Below are 19821 nucleotides of genomic sequence, written 5' to 3'. Positions count from 1 at the left end.
GTGGCTGCTGAGCGGAGCCGGCTGAGGGGCGGCCCCGCGGCGGGCAGGGCCGGGCTGGGCCGGGCCGGGCGCTGACGGCTCCGAGCGAGGAGCTGAGGGAAGGCTGAGGGGCCGCGGGGATGAAGGACCGGCTGGCCGACCTGCAGGAGGTGAGGGAGGCGGGAGCTGCCCGGGCCGTTACCGTCGCGGCCGCTGAGGGACCGCCTCGGGCGCGGCCCCGGGGCTCCGCGGGGCCGGCGCCGCGTAGGAGGAACGCGGGGGTTGACCTGGTGGCCTTGAGGCCCTTTAATCTGTTGGTGCGGCTGGCTTTGGGGACCTTCTTTAACCTCTCGGGGAGGCTGGCTTTGGGGCGTTTTAACCTCTTGGGGAGGCTGGCAGCGGGCGTCATTGCGAGAGCGTTTGCAAAATGGGAGCTGGGAATGGCCGGGCGTGCTTTTCCGTCCCCTTGTTTGTGCGCTGAAAACAGTCCGCTAAAAAAAAGAGGGGAAAAAAAAATCGGGGGAGAGTTGAACCGAGATGCCTCGATGTCCATCTTCAACAGGATACGGCCTGGTTTAAAAAATAAAAAAAAACTCAAAACTGAAAATAAATGAAAATTTAAAGTACGCAGGAATTTCTGTGATAATTCCCAGACGCCACATACGCATAGAACTTGGCCTGTGCTGAGCTGTGTGAAGGCTTGGGGCTCGTTTGCCTTGAAATTTTAAGTTCGTATTTTCCAGATCAGAAAAATATGTTTTGGAAGTTCCATCTTTAAGTGGTGCCAGTCTCTTTGCTTTTTTCTCCAAAGGGATGAATTGGCATGCAAGGTCATTAGATTACACTATCTTTACCAGGAAAGATATATCGGAGCAGTGCCAAAGAAATGAGTGTTTTCTTTCACGTATACTTCGACCCTTCTTCTGTTTCCTGTGTATAAACATGTCCAGGTTATAGGAATATGCGCCAAATTTCAGTAGTAGTACTTGCTTCCCAGAAAGAGGAAGCGGTAAGTGGTGATCTGCATTTGTTTTATAATGCTAGACAAGTACACTTCCTTTTCACAGAGGGGAAACAACAGTGGGCTGTATGTATGTATTTTAAAAATAAATAAATGAATTGTTACAGGTTTTTTATTGTAACTTAGGGGTTTTATGTAGATTTTTTTAGGCCAGCTTTAGTATATGATATCTAAAAACATTACTGCAGGAGGCTATTTCTTTAAATAAAGCATTGCTGCAGTAAGTTACTGCTTTAAGTCTAAACACAAAGGTCAATATTGCTGAATTGCTTCATGTGTTCATCAACAGAATTAAGTTTAGAATTAATGAATAGATTTGAGACTTGAAACTGAAGCTTCCTTATACCTAGAAGGAAGTACTTTAACATCAAGTGAAGTCAACATCTATTGAAGTCAGTCTGCATTTTATCACTTAAAAGTTCACCGTTGGCATGAAGATTTGAAAAGTTGGGTGTCACAAGAGGTGGCCTTTGTAAAACTTGATTTGCACAGGGAATTTGCAGAAGTAGTTATTTCTATCTTGCCTCTTTACCTGAAATATCAAAAAATAAGATTTTTTGAGGTTATTTGCATGTACTATTAAAAAGATTTTGAACAGCAATTAACGCTTATTTGCCTATTTTCCATAGCGTTTCAATCTCGTTAGTGTAGTTCCATTGTGGTTTATTTGATTAAAGCATTCAGTGAAGGGTAGAGCTTCTATATTGTCATTTTTAAACAGGCCTGGGCCTGCAGAATCTTCAGGAATTACTGAGTCTTACCTCTTCCCCTTAAAATAATAACGTTTTGTATTGCATTGGTTACATTTTACCTGTCAGCTTCATCTGCTGTGTTTTTGGCAAAGACATGATGTGCCACACAAATAAAGTTTGAGATGCTGATACTTCACCTAGTGTACACACTGTTCAATTAAACATGGTACTGCTTCTAGAAGAAACTTATATTTAAGTGTGCAAGTCCTTATTTGTGCTTGTGGATTTTAATTGACAGCAAGCAAGTTTTGTCACTAGAAGTGGTAATGTTTACCTAGATTTTCCTATGTCTTTATAAAGAGGAAGAAATGTTACTTATCAGTGCTTATGGTTCATTAAGATATAAAATTATCATAATTTTTTGATACTTTTGTTAATACCCTGTATTAGGTAGTTAAACAGTGCTAAAATAGTTGCTGGATAAACTGTTGTAGACATGCGGATCATTCAGTCTTCAGGTAATACTGCATCGTCCTACTTCCCAGCTCGAAAAAAAATCATTCCTTTTTCAGAATATGGGAACCTTAGTTGTATTTGTCTTCTTCAAGGGGCTTATTTTAATAAAACTTGTAAACTATTCTAAGCAGGTCAATATGAACTTGTTTCAGCATTAGAAATCTCAGTTATCATATATATTTCTCAAATACAATTAATTTGATAGTTGGTCAAACTGTTTTGGGGTATTCTTTAGCCTAAATGAATGTAAGATTAAAAATTTAAAAAAAAAAGGCTCTCTCTGATCCAATATGCTGCTTATAGCAGTGGTCAATAATAGATATTTAGGGAAGAAAAGAAAAGCAGGGTAAGTATATAGCAATGATTTTCTAGAATATTTTCCAAGTCTTCAATGATTTGATGTTAAGGGATACAAGACCACCTCAAAATGACTTTACAAGAGCTGTAGGATCTGCATTCAGACACTGTGTTCAGCATATTTAGCTAGCGTTAGATATTAAAAACACATGGTCTTTTAAAGGTCTGTTAAACAAAAAATGCTCCAATGTTTTTGATATTGTTAAGTGACCTCAAAGAAGAGGTAAGATGTAAACCCCTGCTTTAGCATGATATTTTAGATCTCAAGGTTGGGGTGCAACCTTCATAACACACAAAAATGGCTATCTCGAATGCTCAAACTGATGTAGAGGTGTATGTTAAAATCCATTTTTCCTGTTTGATAGGTAAATCATTTTAAATATATTATTTTTATCTCATTATTCTTGAGTGTTACTGAGGGAATCTTAAACTTTGAAAAGTGTTTAGACTGCACTTGATTGTAGCTTTTTTCTTGTAAATAAGGAACAGTAACTCGAACAGAAGTGCACTGATTTTTGTAATCTGTTTCTGTGCATTTGCTTATTGTCGCCCAAACTATTTAGGAATGAGTGAACAACCACAAAGTCAAAAAAGTTAAAATGGAGAGAATCGGGATAATATGGAAAAATATAAAAGGAACCTTTTCAGAAACGGGAAAACGTTACTGGTTGCTTTTTTTCCTGAGTTAATCTTTCACATTGTCCTTCACTCAAACACAGAACTCCCTGAAGAAGAGCTTTGTTTTCCATGTCATAACAGCATTATTTCATATAGTTGGTTATCTTATGACGTTTTTTCTGTGTTGTACAGCAACGCTACTAAATTCGTGTTAATGATTGACCTGCCAAAGCTGCCTGATAGATCTCCTTGGTAAGGAGAACCTCCTCAGTGAGAGAAAAGACTTGCTACTTTAGTATAAAAGAATTCTTGAAACCCTGATGCTGTATGATGAAACTGAAACACCTCGTGTTCCAGGTCAGCAGAGAGCCTCGCACATATAGATGGCTGACATCTAGAGCAATACCTCTGGAATCTGAAATTCTCTGAAAAGTACTTAAAGAGAAAAGGCTTGGAAGGCTTTGACATTAACGTGGGAGATGTGATGTAAGAATTAGTCTTTCTAAAGATAGGCTTTTTATATGGAAAATAGAATAATGAAGTTAGGAGAGACCCACGAAGGTGCTTCAGTCCAACTGTCTGACTGCTTCAAGGCTAACCAGAAGTTAAGGCATATTAATGAGGGCATTGTCCAAATGTCTCTTGAATGTGCATGCATGGGGCATCGTCCACCTAAGAAGCCTGTTGCAATGTATGACCACCCTCACGGTGAATAATTTTTTCCATACTATCCAGTCCGAACCTCCCCGGGCGCAGCTTTGTGTTGTTCTCACACGCCCTGTCCTCAGGGAGCAGAGAGCAGCGCCTGCCTCTGCTTTCCCTCCTCAGGAAGCTACAGAGAGCATCCAGGTCGCCTCTCAGCCTCCTTTTCTCTGTACTGGATAAAACAAGTGATTCTAGAGTGTTTTAAAACACATAGGTAGTCATTTTAAAAGTAAGGGGTTACTTGTATAACAAAGGTAATGAGTTACTTGGTACAGGCAACCATAAAGATTTACAGTATCGTCAACATTGCTTCCTTTTACGCCATCCAGTTGGCTGAGTAATGTGGGAGTGCGTGAGTATACAAGGGAGTTAAGTTGCAGTTTGCAGGGACTGCTGTAAATCTAGTATTTGCAGTCACTCAGATGTGGTTTTTGTATCAATAAGAACTTCAGTACAGTTATTTGTTCTGTAATTTCTCTGGACAGATTTTAAAGGAAATGTTGTCCATTATATAGAGAGAGCAGGGAGGCACCTGCTGCATTCTCAGGGTGGGAATAGGATGGTGTGCAGGACCTCTGCTCTCATCGCGGCATGCTGCTACAGCTTCTTGCCTGCTTTTTATCAGGTATTTTTTTTGTGATACTGCTTATGCTATGGAGGTGAGGCCTAGGAGGAGGAATACCTTTATGCTAAACTCGATCTTGGTTGAGCTGTGTGCTTGTGAAAAGAAGGTGTGTCGCTTACATTGAAGAGTTAGTGAATAAGCTGTATTTTAGGTAAGTGATGATTTAAGAACATAAAGAACGGAGGTTGACAAGTCAAGTGTCTTTCAAGTGCTGATGTTCGAGGTAGGGAGTCCTTAAATCTTTCAACAAATTGCAGACAGCCAATTTGTCTGTCATTCATGTCATTGCAGCCAAATGTGAAAGTGAAATGTGCGTGGAACTGACTGAGGCTGCCTGATCACACGACTCTGCCGTTCAGCTGCTATAGATATGGCTTAACCAAATGACAGATAAAAAATCTTACTCTTAAGGCTGACTCAGGTATTTAATGTTTTACTGAGATCTTCTGACCAACAAAGCAGCTGACATGCTGAATCTCTTAACCAATACCATTTTAATTATTTTTAGTTTAGTACCTAAATACAGGATTTTCTTATAACTAGAAAAAATATTCTTTACACAGTAAATGTAGGCAGAAGGTGTTCTTTTACATAGATGATTAAATCAAACATCTTTCAAAATGTATCTCATTATTAACTTAGACCTGGTAGCTTTTTAGTGCTATGTCTTTAAGTCTTTTATTTCAATTGGGGCACTGGTTCCCAAGCATAAAAAATCAAATGATTTCTGACAAAAAATACTGTTATGGAGCTTTATGGACTCCCTGAATTTGCAGGGGGTGGGGGGGAAAAAAGCTGTCACAAAGTATAAATACAAACTTTCCATGAAGATTTGGAGCACTCCTACTATTTTGATGCTTAGACTGTTAATGAATGTAACTTTATTAGGTAATAGCAGTGTTTTGACATTGGATTAAATTGCAGAATTATCATGCAAATAACATACATCTCATCTAATTTAATAAAACCAGAAACAAAGAGCTTATTGGGTTACAGGATCAGGGTTTGGAAGCAGAAAGTGGGTGTTAGAAGATCAAAGACAGAGTGGCTTGCAAGAAAAAGTTTTGAAAATGAAAATCCTTTATTTTACCCATCATGTGGTTTGGTTTTTATTTGGTGATAATCCATGGACTGCAGTAGGACACACTAATTAGTATTTTGTTCTAATTTGGGTTCAATGCAGTTCAAACAGTCTGCTCTGCAGAGGGAACTAGAGGTCATGAGAGCTGGAACTGCGTACTTCTGTGATGCACATCAGTTCTCTCTTCCTTTGACCAAATTTGAATCCGTTACTGCGGAGAACCACATGTTCTGCTGGGCTGGCTCATGGTTTAGGGAAGTGTGACTCAGGGCATGTGCTGGGCTGGGTGCTCGAGAGATCTGCGAGAGCCAGCATCCGGAGTTGCTGCCTCACTGGCTGCGCTTCTGAGGGCTTATCAATTATGTAACGCATCTATGCGTAGTGTAACATAATTGTGTCTGAATTGGTGTGGAGTGGCAGCTTGAAAGCACCCAAGGGCAAAACTAGTACGGAGATGCTGATAGCATTTTGTTCTTTCATTTGATGTTTGAATCATTACATCACATGCCAGAAAGTCATGGACACCCCTCTTTGTATTTCTTTGTGAGGTTTTCATTTACTGTCTCAGTTATGGTGAAACTGGATGTTATTTTCTGTTCACGTAGGACTCACTGTGAAGTAAGCATCTTTATGCTGTGAGAGAGTTAAGTGTTTATATAGAGAGATGTAAAATTGTATTTCAATACTTTCTTATGACAGGGAATGAAAACTGTAAAATTGCATATAGCCTGGTTCTGTCCTGAAGTTGTTTACAGAGGAGTACTGCATTAGCATTCACAATTTTATGGTAGTCAGGTGACTTTTTTGACCTCTCTGCTTATTTGTTTTCAGATTACAGTCCTCAGAAGAGAAAAACTTACTTCTTGTCAGATTATTGATAAAAATGTGTATGCAGGAGCAATGTGGAAGGAACCTTCCTCGTTTCATAACAGTATCTTGAGTTTTATTTCATAGATTTGTTTTGTTGTCTTTTGCAGTGTAAAGGAAATGAAGATGGAGAAACAGTTATTGTTGAAAAAGACCATTTTATGGATGACTTCTTCCAACAGGTATGGTTTTATGTACTCTTCACTATACATTCTGCATTTCTCAGTTATTTTTGTGATTAGCTTAATTTTGAAAGTAAGCCATCTCATGGGCACCTGTTACCACACATTTCTTGCTTGGATAAATATCATGTTCCTATTCCATACAAAGTAGCAAAGTATGGGGAAGATTCTGTTCTAACAAATAATTGAAGACACTGGAGTTTGATTTTCTGTGTGCCCCCCTGCTATGTTTTCCTGTCACATAAAAGTTCGTCATGGCACATAAAAGTATGCATATGCTCTTTTGGTTTTGTTTGTTTTTAAAGAAAAAAATAAGTTATTTAGATGTTCACAGATAACTACTATACATACACTGCGATTTCTGTCAAATATTTACTAGTGTTGCAATTAAATACTTTAAGACTTTTATTAGCAAAGATGTATTTAAAAAAAAAAGTCTTCACATGCCATATTTTAATTCTTTCATTGCCACATTTCTCTTCTAGGTTGAGGAACTTAGAAATAATATAGCAAAAATAGCACAAAATGTGGAAGAAGTAAAAAAGCAGCACAGCATTATCCTGTCAGCCCCAAATCCTGAAGGAAGTGAGTATCGCATTTTTAGATTTCAAGTATACATTACCAGATTCTCTAAAATCAATTTTGTTTGGTTTAGGTAAGTTTTACTATGGTAGATAGCTGTTCTCAACACTTCTTAATTTAAGGCATGCCTAAGTTTGTGCGCAGGGTGTAATGAACAGGGAAGAAAAGATGCAGTGGTATTTTTGCAGAATGTCGCAACAGTAGCCTAACTTTTTTTGTTCTTATTGATGAAAACCGAACTGTGGTTGTTAATTCTTTTTTTTTTTTCCTGTATCTTCTTCATCTGCTTGTAGATGGGCATATCTGTGTCTTATCGACAGTGATTTTGCTAACTGATTCTATATGACTTAAAAAAGCAATGAACCTCAGGTTAATAAGGGTCAGTAATTGATCTAATGAAGAGCAATTTTTATCACAACCACAGTAATGCATTTGAATTGTGTAGGAACACGATATTGCTCTTGTGAATCTGTTTTCTTCAGGAACTCCAATAACAGATCTAGTTAAGTGCTTCATGAATATTCATAGTATTTTTCAGAAAATACAGGTAGTGTGTGACGCAATTATTATTTTTTTTTTAAGTTAAAAGCAATGAGTCTGTGATAAACTACAGAACTGTCACTTGAAAGACTTCACTGAATTTCTTCCTTACGACCAACAAAGAAATATTACTGTGAAAACATTACGTTGAGAAAAGGCACAAAATATTTTACCTGGTTTAGGTGGTGATTTGGGAATAACATTTCCCAGGGCCTATTACAATAAACAGGAATCTGATAGTAAGATTTAAAATACCTAGGAATATCAAACTCCTCAGTATGATTATGCTATATAATTACGGAATCTCAGGGTTGAGTTGTACATGATCCATGGCTTGCTTGAGCTACATTGGTAGTTCAGTGTTCAAGTGCTTAGCTGTTGTATTTAATGATGTCAACAATGCAATTTTTCTGTTGCTAATTTCAAAAAACATTTTTAATGTGAAGATCTATTTTTGACAAGACCGGAAGAAAGATTGCAGTGGTACAGCCTCCACCAATACAATTGCTGGATCTGGATTTTATGGTTCCCTTCTAAGTCACTTCTGTGGGCAACACCAGCTTTGCTCCAAATGCTTCCTCTACAACTTCCTCGCAAGGGGGAGTGGAGAGGCAGGTGACCTATTCTCCGTAAACACCAGTGATAAGACCCGCGGGAACGGTGTTAAGCTGAGGCAGGGGAAGTTTAGGCTGGGCATCAGGAAGAGGTTCTTCACCGAGAGGGTGGTTGCACATTGGAACAGGCTCCCCAGTGAAGTAGTCACTGCACCAAGCCTGTCTGAATTTAAGAAGCGATTGGACTGTGCACTTAGTCACCTGGTCTAAACTTTTGGGCAGACCTGTGCAGTGCCAGGAGTTGGACTTGATGATCCTTATGGGTCCCTTCCAACTCAGGATATTCTATGATTCTATGATTCTGATAGTTGCCCCTGCACAGACAGGTGCTACAGTGACCTTTCAGTGGCCACCACATTCTGCTGTAAGGAAGGAGTACGGGCAGCTGTAAACTAGTAAAGCAGGATGAATGTCACCAGGGAATTGAGATTAAAGAACATGATAAAAGGAACAATCAGAGAGGTACTACAGCAATAAGTGTTGTATCACAGAGTAATTTATGATTTCTTAGGTTTTTTTCAAGTAGAATGGAACAAAAACAAAACAAAACACCAGTCTCTGCTGTTTCCCAAGTACTAGTTTCTGCTTTTTATTTTTTTTAACATAATGGCACAGAATAATGAAGTGGATCATCCAGGTTAATTCAACACAATATGGGAGCAATGCTAGCTTAAAGTTTCTGTTGCTATCTTGTTCTTGTTGCTGGGTGGTATGTTACAGTGCAGGGTTGGGAGTCAGTGACCAGGGTGGTTTGAACATCTTTAAATGTTAAAAAACTGGGCCTAAAATTAGATCTCTTTATCTTGCTGTTCATTGTTCTCAATCGAATGAGATCCATGAGAGTGGATGTTCATGTTTCACATTGCTTTACAAAAAATAAATAAATTACAGTTTAAGAACTTACATCACTTACTAATTAACTGTGTTTCCCCTGGTCATACATAGTGTCCAAAGATGATGACTTGAATGTCTTTTGAGAAGGCTACTCACTGATTTGTTATCAATCATCAACAGTTCTGGATTTATTTTTTTTTTTAAGGAACAAAAGAAGAACTCGAAGAATTAAATGAGGAAATAAAGAAGATTGCTAATAAAATCCGAGCCAGGTTAAAGGGTAAGTTGTGGGGGGAAATAAAACTGCCATCACTTATAACATATTCAGGATGTTAGTGGTGTTACAGAGTTAATGCATTGCAGTTGGCCTTCTAAAACTTAACTCTGTTATGTATGTATAAATTATCGTGTACAACTCCTGCCGGGTAGTTCCTAAATTTTAAGAAAATCTTAAGAAAATTCAGAGTATAGTTATCTCATTCGTTAAGCCTTGAAAACAAAATGTTCAACTTTTTGCACTGATGTTTATACAGATCTGGTTTTTTTTTGTCTACTTACATAATTTGGAATTTCCTAATTTGTCTCGCTTCATTCAGGCTAAGTAATTTTGCTATTGGCTTCCCCTGTAGTAGTGCCTTTAATTGTTCAGCATAGGCTTTAAAATATATTGACTGTTTGAATATTACTCGTTACATTTAGTGTATGTTTTTGTCGTTGGCCTTCCATAAGCATGAGGGTATGTTTACCTGTTACGTTTTTATCACTTAAATTGCAAGAGCAGCCTATTTTGTTAGACCTTTTGAACTGCTCCTAGAGTAATAGATGTTAGTGTGACTCTTAATAGTATTGAAGTAGTGTTTTAAGATCTATACACAATAGAATTGCAGAACCTATTTAAAACATGTATGGACTTCACTGCCCCCACACTACACACACACGTATATGCAAGAAAAGTTAAACATCTTTGTGGGGAGCCTTGTACATGAGAAAAGCAATAATTAGTAGTATTTACCAAATAACTTTGAGCTGCAATATCAAATTTACTATACCGAATGTTGACTCAATATTCTTGTATTTGCTATTAGCTATTGAACAAACTTTTGATCAGGGTGAAAATGCTAATCGGACATCAGTGGATCTCAGGATAAGAAAAACACAGGTATGACAATTTAAGAAATGTAAAGAAAATAAAAGGATGCTACTAAATCAGTGAATGAGTTTCACTTTTCGGAAATAATTCAGAACTCCATGTTCTGTTTTATTGAAATTTAAATACAGTTTTCAGTTGTTGTGCAGTTGTACTTGCTGTACTAAGAATAAAATTAACTTTTTGCACATTTTTAAATCCTGTAAAAACAGCACTCTGTATTAGCTCACAAGTTTGTGGAGGTCATGACAGAATACAACGAGACCCAAACTCTTTTTCGAGAACGCAGCAAAGGTCGGATACAGAGACAATTAGAGATAAGTAAGTGACCTGAATACACTTCTTTTTTAAATAAATAAATTTTAAATGTATTGTTATACCTCCATTGTTTCTTATTGCTTAAAGATAGTACAAAACATCATGCATCTTGGACACCACCTTTAAGCATGTGAATGGGAGGGAAAAGAATTCTCAGATGGCATTAAGTCTTTGCTACTACTCTTCATAACAACTGTAAAAAATAGAGAAAACTAGATAATAATAATAAAGTTCTTCTATTGCAAATTATTAAATATCCTTTGTTTCATTTATTTCATGTCTTGAAACTGCAGAAAAAACATTAAGCTTGCGTGCAGAAGCTGTTGTAGAGATACTGAATGTGTTCCGTTGTGTTGCTAAAAGCCATTCCCAAATTAACATGCTAATAACAACATCATCTCTTTTTATGCTATTCTTTTTGTGTCAATAAGAACATTTTTTTTTGTAAGTTCAGCTGCCATAAAATCAGTGCTACCATTAGTTATACTCTAATCATTTGTTGAATGACTGGCATTGCCTTATTTCATTGTTGATTATGAGGAATATTCAGAAGGGCACCTAACTCTACTCAGAAGTACAGTGCCTACTTCAGAAAGTGTCTAAAATACCAATAATACCTTGTACCTAAAGTTGGCCTTTTTAATATCACCTGTAAGGGCAAATAAATATTTTTAAATTAAAAGTGCAAACAGAAGAGTTAGCAAATCTAAAATTTTGATTTTCACGTGCTTTTCTTTTTCATTGGCTTCCCATGATGAGTATGATTCAATTCAACATTTCAGCGTAGTTTATTTGGCAAGTTAATTCACTCATGCTCCTGTGGGAAGGGACCCTAATATCTCAGGACATGGTTCTTTTAAATTAATGTTATAACCTAATTTGATTCTTTAGCTTTTCCTCAGCACTAAAAATTTTAAAGCAGGTTTTGCAGCATTCTTGGGTATTAATATCACAAGGTAGTATTAAAATTAATTTTCATCTGATAGGACAGAATTATATAAGCCATTTCTAATCCTTGCTCTTCCCATGTAAAATAAATTGAATGTCTGTATATGATGTGCACAATACAAATAGCTTGAATATGCTCTGTAACTTAAGACATTTGCATTTGTTTTACCACTGTGATGGATAGGATTCAGTTTGCTTAAACATGCAATAATAAACTACATACATTGTTAGGTGTGTTATGCAAAGTAGAAGTGAGAGTACTCCATGGGTAATCATCTCCTCTGTGGGGAATTTGAGTGTAATCCTATGTTAGCTGTTAAAGACTAATTTACATAAAGACTTTATCCATCACACTGTCATTGGTAGGAGGGAGGAAGCAAATTAGGTGCCAATGTGACATGATTGAATGGGTAAATATTGAGTGTTACGTAAATACTGTTTGTATCTTCAGTTCTTCCTTCTGGAGAACACTCAACAGGGTTCATAGGTATATTGTAAATGTTTCTGATCAAACATCTCAGTCTGACCAAAAGAAAAAAAACCACAGGAATTCTTCATCCCAGTTCTGAATCTAGCACTGGGGTTTTTCTTCCTACTTGACATTTTCTTTTTTTCATATGCAAAATGGTACTTGGTAATGGCTAAACACTACATTGTTTTGTCTTGAAAAATATGCAATACAAGAATTTTCGACTTGTTATCCTTCTGTAAAATTATGTTTAATAATAAGTGATGTTATATGAAGTACTGTATTTTTATTCTAGCTGGAAAGACCACCACTGATGAGGAACTGGAGGAAATGTTAGAGAGTGGTAATCCTTCAATTTTCACATCTGATGTATGTATTTCTGGTCCAGTTATGCCTGTCATCTGTTCTGTTTCTTCTGCTATTTAGAAGTTTGTCAGCACTTACTTGTGTCTGTATTTTTTTGTTCTTCCAAAGATTATATCAGACTCCCAAATAACTAGGCAAGCTCTGAATGAAATTGAGTCGCGACACAAGGATATTATGAAACTGGAATCTAGCATACGGGAGTTACATGAAATGTTTATGGACATGGCTATGTTTGTTGAGACTCAGGTAAACAAACTAATTCAAATACGTATACGTAAGTGGGATTTTTTTCTTTTCTTCCTCTTTGAAATATAAAGAAACAATTGCTCGTAATCAGATAATACAGATTTGTTTCTTAGTGTTTTTTGACTGAATAGACTATATGAAAATTAACCACTGAAGCTTTTTGTATTGTTTTAGACAAATTTACAGTCTAGATGTACTAATAGTATGTCCTACGGATTGCTGAGCATAGACTTTCTTTTCAGTTGTTATATTTAAGTATTTTCTTCAATGTACTTGTGTTGCAGTATGCTTGAATGTTTTGTGCGTGTTTGAGTAAGAACAACTCTGTCCTGGAGTGATGGCTAATGTCTTAGAAACTTAGTATACTCACAGACATGGTGAAGGACTGCTGTGGTAGAATAAAATGTAGATTTATACAATTTACATATGATACAAAGGTATGATTCCTGTTTTAACAAGCATGAATGTAAACAGATTGATGGATAAGACATTCAAGTTGTCTCTCATATTGTTTATCCTGAGGTGTGTGTAATTTGTTCTGTTTGTAGTCTTTGCTACTTAATACCAATTAACAGAAGTTAAAAGTATTTTACTTAGCTCTTAAATTCTTTGAGTTCTGCAGGAGAGTGAAAAGAATAATGTTCAGGGAGAAGCTTTCCTGAAAAAGACTTTTTTTTTTCATTGGGTTTTGTGCTGAAGTTGTATGCTGCTTTGATATTAAATCTATAGGCAAGGCAAATTGGTAGTAGTTTCCTAATTAATTAGAAATGAATAAAAATTACTTGTGCATCATTATTTAATGCTTTGCTGTTTACTGCTGCTGATTATTTCTTCTGATGGACAGAAACACAGGTAATAGATTTACTGTAACTTTTCACCAATCTTCCATTTCATTACCAAATTTCATTCATCATAATTTGAATTTGGTTATGTGTTGACGTTCTAAACATTCAACTCTGCTTTGCTTCCCGAAGTTTATGGTTTTTTTAGGTAACTGTTAAACCTTGTGTTAAAGTAGTCAATATCTTTTCCCACTTCCAGGCGCATCAGAGGTTTCTGACCTTTTAGTATGTCAGTTTTAGACTGGCTGTTAAAACATACCTCACATTCAAAGGTATGTTTTCAGAGGTTCAATTTTTGTTCATTCAAAATGGAGAAAGATGCCTACCTTGCCCTTGAATGTTCCTTGTTTGTTTAGAACTTTGAGCCCTTGCTTCTCATTCCCTTTTCCCCATGACACATCAAAGCAGAAAAAAAGTCCATTGCTGTTATGCAAATTACTTTTTTAAATATTCATTGCTATTCTGTAGCCTTTTTCAGATTCATTAAACAAGGATCCATGGATGCCAATAATTAATTTTTCTTCAACATTTCATTTTAAGGGTGAAATGATCAACAACATAGAAAAGAACGTGATGAATGCATCGGATTATGTGGAGCATGCTAAAGAAGAGACAAAAAAGGCAGTTAAATATCAAAGTAAAGCACGAAGGGTATGCTATCTCTTTATAATTGTGCTAATAAGCATGTTTACTTAAAATGTATGGATCTAAACATTGTTTTAAAAATTGAAAATGCAAGTTTTAATGTGATATTAAATTAATAATGCCTTGTTTTTAACAGAAAATATGGATAATTATCCTTGTGTCATTGGTGTTGATTGCCATAATTGGTCTAATTATTGGTTTGTCTGTTGGTATTCGGTGATGCTTGGATAACCTCAGCATGCATGAATTCCTGCCAGTGCGGCAGTAAGTAACTAATCAACTAATTTTGCTGTTGTTCTGCTCTGACAACCTCTTTGGACTACTAATCCTTACTATGTGTGGAGTTAGTACTGAGGGGGTGAGATGACTAGGTGGATCCTCCTCTGTCTCTGCATACTGCAAAAGTTCTATGCACGTGAATATTGAAAATTGTGACATCTAGTGGTAGTTTTTTTAGTTTATCATAAGACCTGTAAACAAAAAATGAAATGAGACAACCCAGTTTATTGTATCAGTCCTTTGATTATTTTATTTTTATATAAAGAAAGTTTACATCAGCAAACAGCCTGCACTAAGATATGGATTTCTAATTGGAACTTTGTCAAATGTAGTTTTCTATGGCTTTAAACAGAGCTTTCATTAAAGTAGGTGTCTACAAACATAAAGCTGGGTATTTTGCCTTGCAGAAGATACATAAATTTATTACTTTAAAGCTCTTTTACTAATAGTAGACCAAATGAAACCATGTGACGATGCATTTATAAGAGGAAGTCTGCAAATATTCCAACCTAAGTTTGAAAAATTTTTCAATTTTCAGAATTTTGCTGTACCAATCTGCCATTTCTTATCAAAATGACTTCTAGCCAGGCTAAGCAGATAATAGCACCTAACTCTTCTGGGACCAGTAGAAACCCTACCTTTTATATGTAGGATCTTCAAAATACATATGAATCTCTATGAGATAGTATGTCATTTCGGACCACTAATCATTAGGTTAGTTGTCTGTACTAACACATTTTTAATACTAAAGTTTTTACTTTTGATATTATAGTTTCTTTTCACATTTGGTTTATGGGCAGACAACACGCTTTACTGTATCATTGCTGATAGAAATATCTGACCTGCTGTCAGACCTTGATGCATCTACATGGAATCCAGTTGTGTGGGTTTTTTGTGCAGGTCTTCTGAGCTACTAGCTATATACAAGGTTTTTACAGACATTTTCTTGAATTTGTCTAAGAGTGCAATTGTAGAGGTTTGAGCAGGCTACAAATATTTATCCAAGGATTGGATTTATTGCAGTAAGCAATGTTACTATTCTTAGGCTTGACCTTAATAAGTAAATGTTTATTATTGCCGCTGTTTCTGTATGTAGTAATATTTACAGAAGTTTCGTATGGGTAGTAACAGCTATAAAGAAAGCTAATTGTTATACAAATAGCTACAACTAGTAGCTATGGTTACATATGTTAGAAAAGAAAGGATAACAATAGGAAATCATAGCAGTAAGTTTTATTTAGAAGGATAATTCAAACATTTAGAATAAATACCAGTGTAATCGATTTGCTGTGGGTATGCATGTATTTAAACAGTTCTTTATCTGACAAGGTACTTCAATCTAAACTTTTCCTTTTCTTTTTTTCAGAAATTAATGTTCATTATTATATGTGTAACTGTATTACTTCTGATTCTTGGAATTATCCTAGCAACAACACTATCATAGCAAGTATATTCAAAGAGCTACGAACCTTCAGCAACTCCAAAATATGTCTTCAGTAAAGCCAAACTTTTTTTATTAAAGATGCTGTACACCCTTAACACTGTTACATGATGATTACCTATCACTGAAAGGCTAAAATGAAAACAAAATCACTCTTAATGTTTACTTATAAATGAAGAACAGAATGTATTAGGATACGTATGGATTTTCATCATAAACTATACATTTGTAAGACCAAAACTTGCTTTTAATTGTTTTGAACTAAAGTAACTTAGGATGTTTTCATACTTCAGTGTTATAAACAGTTCAAATAGGGAGTTGAGAAACTTGAGTTTTGACTGTTTGACTTTTTTATTTCTATTGCTACTATAATCCTAATCACAGATTTTATAACCTTACTGGTGCTGCTTCTGTTAGCACTCCTGTGAACATTTTTATGAAATGTAGCTATGTCTTTAAGTTATTTAGTTACCTTAGCCTAAGCTTAATACTTTATTAAAATATTCTTCAGCAAGTGCTAAAATATTTTATCCAGAAAAGACCACTTAGATATTTAATGGTCTGCCTCCTACATTACACTTTAAAAAGCAAAGGGTTTTCTTTTTCTTTTTTTTACACTTTACATTTTTAATCTTTTCAACATGACTAAGGTTAATTGCTTTAAGTATTTCCTTTACCTTATGGTAGAAATGTTTTCTGGTAAAAGAATACAGTAATGAAACACACAATTTGAACTTCAGCAAATAATTTTACAGTCTTTGTTCAAACAAAACTCATGGATCAGTTTAGCCGTATTGCTCATCTGAATGATAAAAATCATATGATAAAATTATTTTAAAAAATCACATCTTCTGTAAAGCCAAGTCAATATTCATTTTCAGAAGCTTGCTAATGTTGTTGTGTGAATATAGTACATGGGGAGAAATGCAACTCCATCAGAAAACTCCAGAACATAATGCAAACTAAGACACTGATTTGTTATGAAATTTATGTATTATATAACATGTATGAAGTGTTTTAGTATATACATATTGTTGTAATGCTAGCTTGTAAGACCTGAAAGCTTGAAAGACTTCAAATGTAACCAAATAACTGCATTTAATGTTAAAGGTTATTTTTGTATTTTGTGTGTAAAATATTTGTAACTTGAATTTTTGATTTCTCATTGTTTAGGATGTCCATGTAGATATGTAGATATATTTACACTGTAAGAGAATTAGAGGAATGTATAATGTGTGCCTTTCTAAACAGACTCTAAAACTATGCTTGTTCATGTTTCCAGATATTCAACTATAATGTTAATTGCAATAACTGTCATAAAAGATTAGAATCCTTAAACTTACGGTTTGTGGAAAGTACCTGAGGTTATTCACTAAAATGTAACTCAGTCTGTTGACTAGCTTCATAAAATTCAGCAAAGTTTACAATATATATTGTATGTATGAATACTTGCTTTGCTGTCCAATTATACTGTGAATATGCTACAGCTATTCAGATATCATATTATTTTTTTTTTAAAAAAAGACTTCTGCAAGCCAGCCATAAAGAAGTCGCTTGAAAAAATTCAACTTCATTAACGAACAATTTTTACCTCTCAGCCCAGAACACTCGCCAATGGTTGTAAGGAAGTTTACAAACAAAGTAAGGAAAGATTGGTTGCCTTAGTGCTCATTCTAGGTAAAATATATTTTTATTCTATAGTTTTCTAGAATTTTAATAGTAAATATTATTTATACAGATACAAAGTACATTGAGGGGATCAGTTCTGCTGTTCTACGGCTGGTTATCTAAAATGTCGCTCCAAATTTGGCTGTGTTGATTCTTTTTTAATTTATAATGCAATAATTTGCCCATCAAGAACAGAAATATGAATAAGTCGCTCCATGCTTTTTTACTTGTTATACAGCTGCCTCAGTTTGTTTTAAAACAAAACTTGTTTTTCACATGAACTTGTGTTCTGTTAATATTGTGGGGGAGGAAATCTCTAACCTATGCACTAATAAATTTATCTACACAAGTATCTTGTTGCTATTATTATATTCATGATGTTATCGTGACCTTTGTGAATATTTCCAGTAAGTGTTTGAATAAGGCACACGTCAAACAACTACTATCTATGCCTTAGTCTGATTATTTTATTTCCTGAAACTCTTCACCAAAAAAAAAAAAGAAAGGGTGTAGAGGCAGGCAATACTGAAGATATGAAGGGGAGTCATTCATATAAAGCATTCCCATAGAATTTTATTGAATATTAAACTTGATAAATAGAGGAGTTACATTTGGATAAAGCTAGTCATGTATTTTCACATTCTGTATAAAAGCACGTCTTTCACTATCCAGAAGTAAAATAGTGGCATCTCATTGCTGCTTCTTATAGGGATGCCACACCCTCTGTACAAAAAGCACCAACTCGGAACACAGATGAATTCAATAGAATGAACTAAAATTCCCCAAATCGGTGTTTTCATTCTGTATTTTTTGCTCTGTGATATAAATACAGAACAGACATTTCTAGGCGATGCAGCATTTGTTTAGCGTAGCACTATGTGAGGTTTAATGAATACAAGCCTGATAAATAAAATTTAGAAGACAGAAGGAGCTGAAATAACTTCTACCTAAGAGGAAAGATGCTTTTCTGTATAAAAATTAATTTCAAAAAAGCCCTTCAGAGAGCTGTGCTTAATGTAGATTACTCAAGAGTGGCTTGGGTGATTTTTATTTATTTTTTTTAACTTCGATTTCACAGTGTTAAACTTGATTTGATATGTTCTTATGGCTTGTATGTGACTTCTGAAAATAACCATGGCATGCTTCCTCACGCTGCAGTCAGTGGGTCAGCCTTTGCACCTGTGAATCAACTCAGTCTTTTCTGTCATATACAGTAACTGGCTCCTCAGTTACATAGTGCTGCTTGCAGACTATTTTCGTTACCTCTGTCAAACATGCAAAGTCCTTCTGCACAGTAGTACAGCACTTACAAATCAGCTTTTTGGAATAAAAAAGAGCATTTTATAAGCATTTATAATCAGGGTTTTGAAGAACGAAAGTACTTCTCAAAGATTTTTACGAAGGGAAATTTATAGAAATGGTAAGTAGTTACAAAATAATTGTATATTTTAAAGAATGTTTTGATTGCTGCACTTACAAGCTGCTTTTGAATCTTCTGTAAGTAGGGGGAAAAGGATTTTGATATTGAATAGTAAATTCTGAGAAATTGCTAAGTTATACAAGTAGCTAACTATATATAACAGACTGTGGTCTGGGAAGAAAGCAATTTTGTTTAATGCATACAAAACCAAACTGTATTTCCTGTATCCACACTTCAGAGAGAACATGAGACTATATTGGCTCAGCCCGCGCTAGTTTCTCTCGACTCCAGTAAACTGAGCTGTATCAGATTAAACTAACACAGAGCACAGCTTGGTTTAGAGAATATGGCAGAATTAATACGGACTCATCAGAGGTGCCATTTATATCACAGCTCACTTTACAGTCCTTGTATGTAATTTTACAGAAAATGGACAGGCATTTTTTAATTGTCCGTGCTACGCTGTGTCAAAATCTATTAATGGGATTTATGTTTTGCCATCTTTCTAGACATTAAAATTTCAAGAAGCTTCAGTTTAAAAAACTCTGATTTCAAAGCGCTTTACAGAAATTGGCAACACTGCTGTTACAGAGAACATTGTTTGCATTTTACAGATGTGAGAAATGATTTAGGGAAGAAAGGTGAGCTGAAAGAGCAGGTATCAGCACCGAAATTTTCTGCAGGTTTTGTTTTTTCAATATCAAAACTTTGGACTCTGTACACCCACTGCAGTCATGAGTTGCACCCACCACTGTAAATAAGGTCTAAATATGGTTCCACATTAAAAGCGACGAGATTCCCACACAAGAGAAACTGCCA

The 19821-nt window shown here is 35.6% G+C and overlaps 1 protein-coding gene across 3 annotated transcripts; it reads left to right on the top strand.

The window, feature by feature from the left end:
* Positions 1-10: 10 nt before the first annotated feature.
* On the top strand, positions 11-17931 carry STX2 (syntaxin 2). Of its 3 annotated transcripts, none has more exons than XM_083803714.1 (11): positions 11-149; positions 6572-6643; positions 7129-7228; positions 9419-9493; positions 10299-10372; positions 10573-10681; positions 12391-12464; positions 12570-12707; positions 14090-14200; positions 14331-14379; positions 15840-17931. In XM_083803714.1, exons 1-11 carry the CDS (start codon positions 120-122, stop codon positions 15971-15973), a joined length of 966 nt encoding a protein of 321 aa, XP_083659840.1. In that variant the 5' UTR covers positions 11-119; the 3' UTR covers positions 15974-17931. The 3 variants fall into 3 exon arrangements, with proteins under 3 accessions (XP_083659840.1, XP_083659838.1, XP_083659839.1); XM_083803712.1 differs by having other exon boundaries at positions 14331-14458; positions 15840-15981; XM_083803713.1 differs by lacking the exon at positions 14331-14379.
* The last annotated feature ends 1890 nt before the right edge of the window (positions 17932-19821 follow it).

This window comes from Anser anser (assembly GCF_964211835.1).
Source record: "Anser anser genome assembly, chromosome: 18".
NCBI lineage: Eukaryota > Metazoa > Chordata > Aves > Anseriformes > Anatidae > Anser > Anser anser.
This window is presented reverse-complemented; position numbering and strand designations above follow the sequence as displayed.